This window comes from Meleagris gallopavo, chromosome 6, assembly GCF_000146605.3.
Source record: "Meleagris gallopavo isolate NT-WF06-2002-E0010 breed Aviagen turkey brand Nicholas breeding stock chromosome 6, Turkey_5.1, whole genome shotgun sequence".
NCBI lineage: Eukaryota > Metazoa > Chordata > Aves > Galliformes > Phasianidae > Meleagris > Meleagris gallopavo.
In genome coordinates this window covers 23,269,248-23,284,765 of record NC_015016.2, presented here as the reverse complement: position 1 = coordinate 23,284,765, position 15,518 = coordinate 23,269,248, and the positions used below count along the sequence as shown (strand labels likewise).

Below are 15,518 nucleotides of genomic sequence, written 5' to 3'. Positions count from 1 at the left end.
CTGGCTCAGCACTGGTGAGCAACTGCAATGAACATTGCTTTTTGGTCACAGGACTTTTTCTTCCCATTTTTCCCCCCTACACTTTTCTTATAAAACTGTCTTTGTCTCAATCCATCGGTTTTCTAACTTTTGCCCTTCCAATTCTCTTCCCCCTGATAACCAGACTGGGGAGAAGTAGCCACAAAAGCATGAAATTACTGAGAAGGAATAATGTATTTGAAAGCAAATATGCAAAGAATAAACCATGCTCATTTCTAGTAGTGACATATATGCTCTAAAATAAGGACCAGACCAAATCACTGTGTATTCAAGCAGAGAATTTACTGGAAGATCCATTAGGGTTATGCTTTGCTTTTACTTATTCTTCTTTCTCTGCCTTGAGGGGTCAACTCCTATAACTACCACTGTGAAAAAAAAAAAATATTTATACAAATCCATGAGATTTGAATGCACATCAAGTTAGGGCACTCAAACACAGAAGTTATGAATTTGTTTTGTGTTCTGCAAAAAAAAAAAGTTATAAATCATTCCTATGAAAAGAAATGCATGTCAAAATTATCTGAAGTTTGGCAACTTTCCCCTCCTAAAAATAGAGGGAAGTTGTTTTTATTCATTGTTTGCTAATGCTGCACATGCAAGGTCAATGATACAAAGGTCTCTAACTGGAGAATAAGGGTTTAACAAGGAATTTGGAATTACATAGGAAAAAAAAAAAAAAATCAGCTTAACTAACTGCAATCCTTCCAAACAGAGACTAAAGAAAAGCATATGAACATCTCTGACTGCATCTTTGCATTTGCAAGGGTTTTTTTTTTTTCAAGTTCTGAATGAAATGTATATAAATAGAGAAAGAGAGAGAAAGATCTGACACACAAAGTCTGTTTCACTCCTTCACTATGTCATGTTTTCAAGAGGATGAGGTACTTTTGAGATTCAAGTAAGTGGCTGTGGGGCCCACAGTCATTAAGTCCAACAGCTGAGGAAAAAGACATTGAGTGACCCCAAAGCAATTTTCAACTTGCAACACAGTGACACAATGTGAGGGTCGTACGCAAAGAAAATTTCCCGTGGATGCTACTAAAATCCCAACTGGCAGAGTCTGCAGAACTTAATCCTCAGACAAGAGTCTTTGACATACTCTTAACTGAACTCTAGAAGCACTGAGTGATCCTAGCATTTATTTCAAATTTCGGTTTGCTCTGAAGAAAAGACTTTTAGGATCTTATCTGGTGAAAAATAATCCATTTTCTGAAATAAAATTATCATAAACAGCTAAGAAAAGAACATTCACAGATGGCACTGAAAGGCACACTGAGTTTTGTAAGCTCATCCCTTCACCTGCACCTTCTATGCGGCTGTGCTAAAGGGCATGATGCTGACTGAACCTTCAGCCAGCCAAAGGGAACAAGTAGATCAACAAAGTTCTACCCCCTTTTATTCACTTCAGCAAATTATTAGATCCCTTATTATTAGATCCTTCTCTGGAGATATTCAAGTCTCGCCTGGACGCCTACCTGTGCAACCTGGTGTAGGGAGCCTGCTTTGGCAGGGGGGTTGGTCTCGATGGTCCCTTCCAACTCCTACAATTCTGTGACTCTGTGATCCCCTGCCATTTTTAAAGGCTATCTCCATTCCCTGTGAGAGATGCAGCCCCAGGGAGCTGAGGCAGGGAGGAACATGGGGTGTGCTTGACACTTCATGCTCACTCAGCCAGCCCAGCAACCCGAGGAGAAATGGCCACAGCCTGGTATGCCAGTGCTCCTTCTTGGGGAGACAGTGGCCAAGAACAACAGCCAGAGAAGAACTACAGAATTGGCACACAATTCATTTATGAGAGACCCAGAAACTAAATAACAGACAGATGAGTCACCTCTCCAGCACAACCCTATCAGAATACAGCCATGAGTGTTTACTTTATGGGCTCTGAACGGTTTGCTGACAGTGTTAAACAGCACAGTGTGCAGTTTGTGAGCTTAATTATGGAGTAGAAATAGTAACTGAAAAATAATTAGAATCCTATCTGAGTAGAGGTACTACGAGAAGTTTCATAAAAGACCAAGAAATCTGTGTAACCGGAAACCCTGTTAAATACTGTTGTGAGCCTTGTTTCCTTTCTTGTTCCCTTAGTTGATTAGGGCCACGAAGGTCCACTATCAGATTGCTCTTTCTGCTTTCTAGGATTTAGTGATCACTGACCTCCCAAACCTCAGCAGAATAGAATAAAATTTCTTTTAAATGGCCATTACTACAGACTTGACCATAATGAAGGATACAGTGCTATCCATTCAGTCAACCTTACTCAAGGGTTTTAACTGAATACTATATGCAACCACCACTCAAACCATAATCACTATCTTCTATGATTTTCAACTGCCTTGATCCTTCTTTTTCAACCATGCTGTTAGCAGATTTGTTAAGGATAACACCAAAGCATTGGAAAAGGCTGCCCAGAGAGGTGGTGGCTGCCTCATTCCTGGAGACATTGAAGATCAGGCTGCATGGGGCTCTGAGCAATCTTATCTAGCTTTAGGAGTCTCTGTTCATTGCAGAGGAGTTGGACTAGATGACCCTTAAAGGTCTCCTCCAATGATTCTATGATTCTACCATTCAAAGGCTAATTCAGTGCTCTTTTTGTCTGAATGAGACCCTTCAAAATACGGTGTTGTTATCCACTCCATCATATCACGAACAAATCCAAAGAGAGGCAGTTACTATTCTACCAGGTCAGTAAGTGCCCACTGCTTCATTCTTATAATCTGTTGTACATAATACTAATTTCGTTAAATATCTCAAAGAACTTTAGAAAAGCATCTCTATAAATTACATAATGTGTTCAGTTTTTAATTGTAAAATTAACATATTTTCAGGAGATTCTTGGCTTATCATGACATTTTTGATTGTTTATTCATGTGCAAACCAAATTAGCTGGTATTTTTACCAGCTGCATCTGCTGGCAGAAGCCATGCCCCCCTTCTGGCTCCCACTCAGCAGTCCCCTCTTACTAGAACAGATGAAACTTTTCATTGATTTGTTTTCCACAAATCTCCTGGACCAGTTTCATAATTTAATCACCACTAGATAACAATTCTGTGCTGTTGTTGGCACACTGCCTACTGTTGTCAAAAAATATGAATGCTGATGAATCCTTGCCTCTCAGAAACTTGAGTGTTTTCTTCCCACTCTGAGTTAATGTACTCAGCAGATGGAGCTGTTAAATACTCCTATTTAAACAAGATTAGACTGGATTACTGAAGTTTTTAGGAAATTTTGTATGATTATCACATATGTTTCTTCCTTGAAATGCTTCTGGAGTAATTCGTTTATATAAAACATGTGCTGTTCTTAAGATAATAAGTCAGCCCAAAATAGTAAGGCCTGAAGATACCTTTATTCATTTCCCTGGCCAGCAAAGGCTTGAATAAAAAGAATGAACCAAAAGAAAGGCTAGACTGGGTTTGTATAAAACTGGGATATCTGAGGCTGAAGTTTATGCAGTGCTTAACCCAGGAGAATCTCAAAGTTAACAGGGAATTTATACAACTGTCTAAGCAGGCAGGGAGCAGAAACAAAGTGCAGAATTTATCTGAGCAATTAAGTAATTAACTATCAACAACTTCTGAATAGTGAATTCACAAAGAGCACTGCTTGGAATCCACCCACATGGTTAAAAGAAACTGATTAAATAAAGCTGGCTCACAAACACATTTGAAGAAACCACAGTCTGCTGGAGGATATGCCACAAGAAGAAAGCAAGCGTAATGAGCTGAGTAAGTTTCTCATTATAAATAATGTACTCAGCTATTATCAGCCACCAAATGACTGAGCATATGCTGAAATATGAGGGTGGAAACCTTACAGCCTCCAAATGCTGAGCCCTGCACAGATAGATGAACCAGCTGGAAGCACAACACCAGCACCTAGATAATCATAGATCCAAGTGCTCAGTGGGACCAGTTTTGAACTGATGCCCAGAAGGAAAAAGAAACAAATTTTTTTTCCCATTAAACAAATATACAGGTTTATTTTGCTCCTGTCAAGATTGAACCATGCTATTAGAAAAAGATAGATAAAATAAGTAAAATAAACTACAAAACAAAAGCCTAAGCTAAGACCTCATTCCCTGCTCCAAGCCTTGATGACACAAGCAGGACAGAGGAAAAAGGTCCTGAAAGTCCCAAATTTAGCTGGGGGAAAGGGAGTAGAAGCTGTGGAGAAAGTAATTAAGCTGTTCAAATGTTCTAGCATAGAGAACAGTCAAGAAGGGTAAGCTGAGGACAGGACTGCAGAAGATCCTGGGCAAAGATTGAAGAACTGCTGTTCAACAAAACAATCCACCTATTGAATTTACATTTTGTCTCTTCACCTGGAAGTACAGCACTACACCTCTTTTTTTTTTAATTCTCTTTTTTTAATTCTCTTTCAGCTTTATTACTAGATGCAATATGCAATCAAAAATGGAAAAAGAATAAAGGAATCTAAAGGGCAAATGAAAGTCTCCCCAAAGATGTTAAAAGAATGACAGGAAGGAATGGATAAATACTCTAGCTGTATTAATTGACTATAACATTTGCCTAATTCTCACATGATAACAAAGGATGGATGCTCCTCTCATTTATTGTCATCATTACCACTGTCTGGTACTGGAATTCTTCTTCTAGGTGAAGGATTGTATGAATTTCCTGGGTGGTTCAAGACAGTGGTCAGGGATGGCCTGGGGAATAACCTGAGTCAAGGATCCTTCCGAAAAGGCAGTGTGAATATAGCCACCTTATTTCAGGGGCAGCAGGGTTTCATCAGGTGATGGTGAACTGAGCTGTGCCGTGCAGCTTCATGGCCAGATAACAGTTTTTGACTCACTTCATTTTCTTGCACAAACATCATTATTGATATCAATGGAAAAAATTTGAGATTTTTTTTCATGTAATAATTTTGATTTTCTTCTTGATAGAAAAAATAAAGCTTTTTCAATCTTAACAAAGTTGGAAAACCAAATCAATGATAAAATCTTTATCAGAAACAATGCATCAGGCCAGACACAAATTGCTCTTTACACATTGCCATTAGTTGTTCTTACTTAAAAATGTATGAAAAAAAGGCAGCAGTAATGGCAAGACTGAACCATCCACTAATACAGCAGGACTGGAGGGCCATTTGCCACTGCAAAAGGAACAATTAAGTAAATTAAGGTTCCTTCTCAGGATTAAAAAGACATAGTTGAGGAAAGGAATATGACAGTGGTCTGTAAAATGCAAGTGGGGTACAGGAGAATTGCTCACTGTCTCTACAGTACAAAAACTACTGCACATCCTAAGAAACTGTCAAGGGCAATGCTCGACTTGAATGCATTGCAGTGAAAGCAATCACTTCTTCACAAAACACATAGTTAGTCTGCATGGCCCCTTAACACAGGCTGCAATTACCCTGGGTAGACAAATTCCTGATAGAAAAGTCTGTAAAGGGCTAAACGCGAGGATAGAACTTCAGATTTGGACACCTTGCTTCTCCAGATGGTTAGAGCTGAGTGAATATTCGGGAAATATCACAACAACTGTACAATTTCCTGGATATCCTAGCTGTTGGCCACTGCAGGAGACAGGCTACAGTGCCAGACAGATCTGCTATACAGATCTGTACCAGTAGGCTCCTGATTAGTCTTCTCTCATATTTGTTATGCAACTTCCCAGTTCACTCTGTTTACTCTGGAGGTCCTTGGGATCAAGGGGGTCTTCCTCTGCCTTTCCTAGGTAAGACCAGGAGCTGGTTGGTCTCTCACCTTGTGCTGGCCAGGAGCTACAGAAAAAGAAGGAAAGAGAAACCACACATCCATTCACAGAAAAGCTGGAAAATTTGAACTTCCCTGAGTATTAGGCAGCTTTCATAAACTTTGTTTTCTTCTTTGCTCCTGGGTTTATATTGGCATTTAGATAGGGAGCAAAAGATATAAATTCTTGTATCAAATAAGATAGGCTGCTCTTTTCCAGAAAGCAAATAGGTAGATCTCTGTCTGACCTGAACCTCTAGCAAAAACTGGATTTAACCTTTGTGAAAGAGAAAAAAAGGCTTGATTCATCCTCACTTTTCAGAAACAATATTCCCCAACTTGTAATTCCGTCTCTAAGTGCATCATCTAGCAGAGCATTACCCATCTCTCTGTTCCTGATTTCTTAGTAGGGATGTGTCTGCCTTGCAGTGTTAGGTAAAAGGGCTTGAGAAAACAAGCACAGCTATAGTTACAAGTCCTCACAAACTGGTGCCTGAAATCCTGAACTGCTTGCAAGCATTTTTGAGCTCGTCTTCATACAACACTTCGGTCTCAGCAATGGAAGAGAGAATTGCTGGGAGACTCTCACCTTAGACTATGGCAATACATGATTATACCAGCAGCCAGACATTACAGCTGGCTCTCATTTCCCAGTCTCCAGAGTAATGAACTTCTGAGAGTGAAGTTTTATTACTTTTTTCTTTCTATAAAATGGTTGGCTTTACAATATAGTCATTAAAAAGCCTAAATGAAAAAAAAAAAAAAAAAGGTCTTTTTCTAATCTTTTACAATCCTCCTTGAATCACAGCCATGGTCATTAGTTTGGGAAACACTGAATTATAAGCTAGTTTCCTAGACCTTCCAGAGTCAGCAATTGCTCTGCCTCTCAGCTGACAGCTAAAATAAAACTTCCTTCCTATTCCTTCGAAGTTCTGTCCCTTTTTCCTCTTTGTACAAAGGCTGCCCTTCAGGACTTCCGCCAGGAGGTGAGAAGAAAAGCTCTCTGACACAAGGATTATTTGCTTCACTGCCTAGCATGTTTGTCCTGGACTTGCATTTCCCCATATGATTTCCTTTCTTTCTTTTACCCACAGGAAAGTATTCTATTCTTGTGCTAATATTGTGTCACGGTTCTGCTATTTTTACAGCTCTATTTTGATGCTTCAAATCTGAGATTTAAGGAAGAAGTAGACAACTAACAGTAAGGTTTTTTTTTACTTAGGTCATTGTTTTCTGAGAGATTCTCACCAGTGACTGCCCATCCAGCTTCTCAGTTGAGGGACAGAGGGAAAAGCCAGTTACAATCAATGGAGTTTTTTTTCTAAAACAAATAATATATATAATAAACGCAATCCATCTAACACATAGTAAGCTAATACCACATTGTGAAATAGCAGGATGCATAGCTCAGCCAATGATTACAAGAAGGAAAAATCCAATAAATCTCACAACTGAACTAAGTATGCCAGTTCCTTAGTGTAAATTTTAAAAGACTGAGGCCCATCACCCAAGCTTTTCATTAATTAGCTTAAAAGATGCTCCACAAATTGTGATTTTTACACTGGGTAGACTTCTTGGTTCCCAGTGTGACCTGAAAGAATCTTTCCTTTCCTTCTCTCTATCTTCCCAATCTTAGAAATGTCAGGAATGCAATATCCTGTTTTCTTTGGTTTTGCTGGGGGGCCTTGTGTGTGGCTTTAGAAAATGTTTAAATGCTGAAACTTTATTAAAGAACTCTCTGTCCAAAAGAGCCTCGTTAGTCATGGACAGTGAAAACCTATTAATAGTACCATCAACAACGTATAAACCAAAAGTCAGAACAATGTTTAAAAGCCCTTTCTTTTGTCAAATGCTTAGAGGTCCTCTCTCTCTTCAGTCTTGTCATAGCCTCACTTTATTACTTTGCAGTCAGCTTTTCCGTTTGGTAAGACTGTAATTGCTATCATAGACTCCCCTTTCCAGCAATTTTCCTCTCTCTTTTGAAAAAAACCTCTTTCAAGTTTTTTTTACTAATTATCACAAAAAGACAAAAGGCTGTTCTGTTTCTTTGAAAATCACAATTTTCCCTTCATAAAACAGCACAACTTTTAAGAACATTAGCCTTGAAACAACCCAAACTAACAAAAGTGATTTCACAGTGTGTTGGGTAATAAAGACATAGAATTCCTCTGTGGATGTGGACATTTCACAATGACAAAGTATGTTTTATTGTACTCTTGCTAGGCTTCTGAATTATAATGTGAAGAAACAAATTTGCTTCCAGAAGAGACAGTGAAAGTAAATATAGACACATGTAAAATATCTTCAAATTCCACTCTACTTATGGTGCTAGGAACAGTGCCTTTTTAAAAAATAACACCTCCTCCCTAGCAAAACTCAACTGATGCCATCAAATTGACAAATTTGAATGCATGTCAGGTAAGCTAATAAGGAAGAATCAAAGATAACATGGAAAGGAAGAGTCAATGTAGCAGAATGAAAACGAACAAACAAACGAGCATAGAGAGGCCCAAACGAAATATCTGCCTTAAAGAAGTGTCATTACATTCTTGTTTTTTTTGAAATTAGATCAAAGCCACTAAGAACCTATGTACAGCCTAGCATCTCTTCAGACAGCAAAAAACAACCCAGTAACATAACCAAGGCAATCCCTTCTTCTACAACACATGTTTTGAATCAAAAAAGAATGCCAGGATGGAGGACACATCACAAGTTCAATAAGCTGAGAACATTTGGTTTTTGAAAGTGGGGGAAAGGGTTAAGCTTTTTATTGTAAACTTCACATGTTTTATGTTAATGTAACTATTTGAATCCTTTTTTGATTTCTGACCATGTCTTTTGAGAGAAAAGGGAGTACTTGTTTTGTCTGACTTTAGCTCTCTGGAAAGCAAACTGGAATTGTCCAAAAATACATCTATTCTTAAATTTGACCTCTGCCTTCCAAAAGGAGCAGTTTAGGCATGATGCATTTTCCAGAGAACAGAAATATGAAATTCCCTTTCTAATGGAAAAATCTTACCTGGGTAATCATTCTTGTCTACATCTGAGTCTCCTCTTAGAGTGAAGCCAAATCCCGAAGGCATGGACTGTGATGCCCAGGCTCCGTTGAGAACCTGGGAAGGGTCAGTTTTTAACCCATTACTGTATCCATTGTAAATGAGCACTTTACCTCTTCTGTCTTCACCTGCAAATGGTGCACCAATGGCAATGTCTGTGGTGCAGTAAAAGAATAAAGGAATATGCTTAATTAAAATAAGCAAGAATTAAGTCCCTAAAGGAAAACAGACATAAATGGCTTCTATGTATGCTGAAGAACTATCACTTTATGTACTCACCTATGAATTCTACTTTTAAGGCAAATAAGAGATTATGAACATTTTTAAATATGTCAAAATTTCATGATGAATGCTTACAAAATCATCCTATGAAGGGGTTATTACATTACAATAAATTACCAATCAACACTGAATTCCTCTACCCTATCTCTGAGGCATTTGATAAGCTTTAATAAACCAACATCTAATAATTTTCTGTTTCTACTTAATTTCATTTAAACAAAGAAAATTCCTCATTTCCTCTATTATATTATCGATAAGGAAGAGCTCTTATAAAAATTTATTTTCCCAATAAGATAGACAACATAGACAACAAAAGACTACCCCTTTCAAACATACACTGCTTTTGTACACAAAAGAGAAAAATGGAATATAATAATTTATCTATACTAAGACAACATGCTATTGAGAAATGGGAGCAGTACTGAGTCAAGAATCCAACAGAAGACCTTGGGCATTGCAACTAAGCACTGCATATCCAAAAAGTAGAACTCAATTGCTCTTCGTAGTTCTAATACATAGGAAGCAGAGAGAATCACAGATTGAGGTTCAGCAGCTGTACTAGCTGAGCTAGCCGATAGGAAACAAGACAAGGGTACATATCTACAACTGTAATTTTTAGGATCTCATCCAGGAGCTGATGCTGGACTCGTTTATTAAACTTGATTTCAGCACCTGGAACTCCTACCTTCATGATAACAGTGCAGTGCAACAAAGCCCTATAGCTTGTACCTTCAGTTGTGAAGTAGAAGACCTTGACTCTAGATTCTTCCTAGAACTCTTCATACAGTGAGAGAAAAGCGGAATCATGCCTTCCTTTCCCTACCATAACGCCAAGGTGACCAGTCTTCCCCGCTCAGAGAAGTTGAAGGGATCTGTTATTGCTCACAGGTAGAAAACGGGAAATCTTCCTAGCTGAATCCTACGGTGGGACTCCAGGACAACCCAGTGAGGGTAGACTCTCTCATAAGCCAGCAACTTCTTCCCACAGGATGGGATTCTGGTTTTGTGCACCCTGAATGCCAATAAAATCTGATGGCTCTTGAGATGACACATCCCTTGCACAGGAGTCACAAATTGTCCACACTGTTCTAGAGTCTACTGCTGTGAAAAAGAGCCCTCAAGTTAAGGAGGAGCTAAGTTCATGTTTGTTTTTTTTTTTCCTGAGTGGCCTAACTATCTTTAAGACTGCTGTTCAAAATAACTTCTCCAGCAAAAACTTCCTGGGGTTTTTGATGTAGAGATATCTGTATAGCAGATCTCTAACAACCTGGAAACAGGAAGGAAATCTATGTAAGTAAGATGAGAGCGTTATTGACCATGTGTAAAAGACTAACTCAAGCTGCTCAGGACATCCAAGCTCTCTCACACAATTAAGCAAGCTTACTTTGACTATTTTTCTGAACTTAGTCTCCTAGTTTACTTCACAAATATTTTCTTTTGAGTTTGTGTGGTATTGGCATTTGAGAAAAACCCCACTGAGAAGCTGCTTCTTTCAGAGCTTGATTACCAGTGGAAGTCTGATTCCAAAATAGTATGCATGTATTTGTCCAATTCTTGTATTGCAGCTAAGCTACTCCAATTACTAAGCCTCTTTCAATTCATCCAAACATTTGAGGGAAGAAAGAGAACTCTGCTTTTAAACAAATGCAAAATCTTAATTACTTAAATCTAATTATAAAACAACAGATAGTATTTTTATTCAAACGTGTTAATATTCAGAAAAAGATAGCAGTGTAGCAAATATGAATGCACTTCTATAGATAAGCTTTTAATTGTTTGGCCCTAAGTACCAGTTTTATTAGGGTTAGTGTGAATTCTCTTGATTTTGAAGAGAAGTTACAGGTTAAAAAGTCTTCTTCAGGCATTGCACAGCACTTCATGTTCACTGCTTAGCCATTTCTAATGTCAGTGATATACAGTGTTGTGGTTTAATCCAGGAGGCAGCTAAACACCACACAGAAGTTTGCTCACTCCTCACCAGTGGGATGGGTGAGAAATTGAGATGAAATGAAGAAAAAAAAGGACGTAATCATAAAGAAATGATATATATTACCACTTTATAGAAAAATTACCATTATATCCATCCTGATTGAGATCTCCAAGGTGAGTGATTGCACTGCCAAATCTACCGAACACTTCAGTGCCTGTCAGAATTTGCGGATCTCGGAAGAGGAAAGCACTTTCCTGCAGGTACAGGTAGACTTGCCCGACTTCTTTAGGCTTGCTCTCAAATTCTCGTTCCATAAACAGAGGGGCCCCAACTAAGATATCATCTAAACTGGAACAGTCAAACAAAAATCAGTGTCACTGAGAGACAGCATAATCAACAAAGTTCATCCATTTAATAAGCATGAAGCAGAGAATTATCATAGAGTCATAGACTGGCTGAGGTAGGAAGACATGTCTGGTGTTCTAGTACAAGATTTGGTCAAGGCATGGTCAGCAGATGAGATTACCAAGGTTATAGCTACTCAAGTTTTCAATATCTCTAAGTATGGAGATTCTATAACCTCTCTGGGCAACCTCACAGTGAAAACATTTCCTCTTAGCTTTAAATAGAATTTATCATACTTCAATTCATGCCCACAAGACACTGAAATGCTATATTTTACAATTAACAATCCAGAAGTCAGAAATTCAACTCAGAGGTGAGTTGTATTAATAGAACAAATTCTGTAGAACTATCTTGCTAACCGTCCTAGTGAGAGACAAATTTCAGTATAAAACTCAGATTTCTTCTAAAGCTATGCATCAGTAAGTGAACAAAAAACAAAAATATCTTTTTTTTTGCCAGATTTTTGAAGTAACATACATGAAACAGGTTAAACATCAATTCACAGAGAATTCCTCATCACTAATTCGAGTGTAAGCTGCGAGACAAAGCTAAAGCTTCATTTCTGAAAGGTCTTCTGTTGAGTATTAGGTTACACGAGCAGCTGAAGAGCTCATGTAATTTGCCGTATCAAGTATTAAAAAAAAAAGATAGAACCATAGAATCACTAATGATTGGAAAGACCACTGAGATCATCTAGCCCAATCGTTAACCTTACCACACCATGCCCACTAGCCATGTCCATAAAGTCCCAGAAATACAAAGCTCAGAGAGAAAGGCTCTTTTATCTGTTTTGCTGATCCAAGAAGTATCATTGAAATAAGATAGACTGATCAAAGGATAAGTTGCCTATTTTGAAATATGCTACCAACATTTATTTGGCAGAAAAGAGACCCTTTTCTGGACAATACAGAACAAAATCAAACAAGATTGACAGATACGTAACGAACAAATACATTTTGAGATATGAAACAACAGTGTCAGATGTCTTTCTGAAGATTGCTCAAGCCCGTGTATACTAAGGGGAAAATTACCACTATATTCAGTGACAATGGTCATCCACATCAAGGAACTCTGTTGTTGCAAAGAACTTGTACCACTTGATCCCAGAATTTTAAATTTAGAAAATACATACTCTTGCTCTAACATGAAATTCTGTTCTAAATTTATAAACTCATGGAAAACTTTATATTCTTAATTAATCATCTTCTCAACAGTGATGTATTCAGAGACATGAATAAACCAATTATTGAAAAACACTCTATTTTTTCCTAAACCTGATAGAAAAAAACAAATGTTTATTTCATGAGTAGCTCAGCTATTTCTTTAACACAGATATATACTGTGCTTCTAAGATGTATACCATAAAATTTAGTAGAGAATAGACCATTTACACACCTTTTAATCATGTTGTAGGACTTACACATTCCAGAAATTTTGACAAAGTACTTCTCAAAATATTATTTTTCTATAAAGCTTTATAATAGATTTCCATAAAGGAAACTGTAACTCAAAATGTTAGGTCACTTTCACACAATTCTACAGTTCTTCTTTATAGGTCAAATACTATCCCATAATAAGGAAGATTAAATAAAAAAAAAAGGAAGCAGATGCTGACTTAACATCAGAGGTGGGGTTTTCCTGCTACATTAAACATCAAAAGCCTTCTACTAATGGAAGATGTTAGAGGCTGGGACAGAATGTCAGCTAAAACTGTTGCCACGAAACAACAGCAACAACAGAAACAGTGTTCTTTTTTCACAAGTTATTTTAGATCATGATTTTTTTTTCCACAAGTTACTTTATGTACAGCATGTACTATAAGCATTGCACAGTAGTACTGTAATCTATTATTTTATGACATCACAGTCCAGATGTTTCCATTGAGATTGAGACCCCATGGTATTATGCACTGTATAAACCAAAAGGTAAAAGATGAGCCTAGCTCCAATTATCTTTCTACAAATGAAGGACTGTGAGGATAATGTAAGACTTTTAGAAGCGATAGGGAACCAAAAGATTCAGAGCCAGTAAGCTGCTACTACACCAGTGCAAAACAAGCACATGTTGAAACTCTGGGCTGTACAGCAATATCTAGAGTGCATTAAGTGGAGAGAGAGGCAGACTACCTACCACCCAGTATGGACAAAAATTCCCTAAACAGATTCCTAACCTTAAATACAATTCTTAAATACCTGCTGAGATGGATGCAAACAGACCAGAGCTAGAGTCCATATATAAGGATTTTAGCACCTCGGATCAAAGTGCATGGTCCTGTGTTATTTTTCTAGGAAAATTTCTATTTTTTTAGAATAAATTAAAATGATTGTATACAATACATGAGTAGTAAAGGGGACTGGACCAGAACTCAGCATCTAAGATTAGCCGGGTTACAAGAGGGAAGGATGGGAGCTAGGCACGCATACAGTGACCCATCTCTGAACTGCTTTTGACAGCAGAACTACCTAGAGCAACCAGAGCACTCAGTTTACATTTGCTACAGCTCTTGACATGTCCCATCCATACCAAAGCCTTACACTTCTCACTCTCTTGCTTTCTCTCTTCTCAGCAGAGCAAGAAAAGCTGCTTCAACAACTCCTCTACAAGACTGCAAGTAGGAATTCTCCCTCTGACAATTTTATATTACTGCCCATAGACAGTAATATAACTGCCACAAAGGGCAGTTCAGAGTGCAGAGGTATTTTGAACCCCATCTTTAAATTCATTTCATCACCACACTATAATGTGACTGCTAGCATCAATTGGTATATTTATCTTCATGCCAGCACAGGAAGGTAACTAGCCAATATTGCTTCCTTTCTTTTAAAAGAACAAACAAACAAAAAAACTCAACCAACCAACAAGCATAGAAAAAACACTTTAAAAAGCACAAGCTGACTACCACCTGGGACTGTATGTGGTTTCTTTGTATCTGCTGTGTAACAAAAAGCAGGAGTTTTGTCAAAAATTGTCAAGAGGTCAAAGCATAACTATGGAAAGCTTTGATATAGGCCAAATAAAAGACCAGTAAACAACTTATTCCACATTTTATTGGACTGTCTTGGTCCAAATTGAGAGTGTTTTTTTTCCTCTTTACTAGGAATGCAGTCTGCAAGCTGATGGCACAGCTTGATTTGCTAAGCTTCATAGTAAATTTCTCATTATTATTGGGTAACTAAAGGGTATTTCAAACAATGCCCTCAATTTCCCCGTTCTGCTTACAGCTCTGATGCAGTACAGATATAAATGCAAGAGTCATCCTGGAACACTTGCAGAACTGCTAGAGGAGAAGGTCGATAACACGGTTTCCTAGGATGATCCTAATCTTAGAGCCATGTCATCAGCCTCATTACAACAAAATATCATCCTCATTAATCTTTTCAGCATAAGACTTGATGAGGCTTCTGCTACTGGTAAAGCTGTCACTACCTCCTTTGTCTTTATACGCACACGTACAACACAGTTTTGAGTGGCCATTTCCCATTTGCTTTTTTTTTTATTTCCCCTCCCACTTTACTCTCCCTTTCAGATAAACATTTTTATTGAGTATATGTGCAAATTGGCAACAATGGACTACATGTAATCAGACATGCTTATCACATAGAGCTTCTGGTGCTTTGTTTTCTGTGCAATGTTCGGATCTCAGAGGGAGTCAGGTTTTTTTTGTTTGTTTTTAAAGACATGCTGGGAGAACACACAGGCCTCAACAGCAATTTGATTGCATTATTCACAAACTGTGGTCTTAGAGGCACACAGAAAATACAAAACCTGCAAAGTAACCCTATGATTCACAGGAAATAACCCACACATGGGAAATAGCGTGGTCCAGTGAGAAGTTAACTAATAAGATCCCTGAAAGTCCAAGACATGCTGATTGTAACTAAGATTGGTATTCCTCCACTTTTTCATATCAATAATATCTTACAGTAAGATTAAACAAACCCCAACTTTTTGTATCAGAAAAATAGGAATTTTGAAAAGCTAAGATAACATGACAAAATCTGATGTCAGAAACCCAGAAAGATTTGACTAGTGCAAAGCTGTCACTGAAATTGCTGAAGATTTTTTTTCCTTTTTTTTTTTTTTT

The 15,518-nt window shown here is 37.8% G+C and overlaps 1 protein-coding gene across 1 annotated transcript in view; it reads right to left on the bottom strand.

Annotated features, from left to right (window-relative positions):
- Positions 1–11,394, bottom strand: part of LOC100546503 (integrin alpha-8) — a 35,194-nt gene extending 23,800 nt beyond the window's left edge. The window contains exons 1-2 of the mRNA XM_010712612.3: positions 11,172–11,394; positions 8,781–8,972 (exon numbers count right to left, since the gene is read on the bottom strand). Coding sequence (XP_010710914.1) covers positions 8,781–8,972; positions 11,172–11,343 — 364 coding nt within the window. The 5' untranslated portion in view covers positions 11,344–11,394. The remainder of the gene's footprint in view (positions 1–8,780; positions 8,973–11,171) is intronic.
- Positions 11,395–15,518: the final 4,124 nt, after the last annotated feature.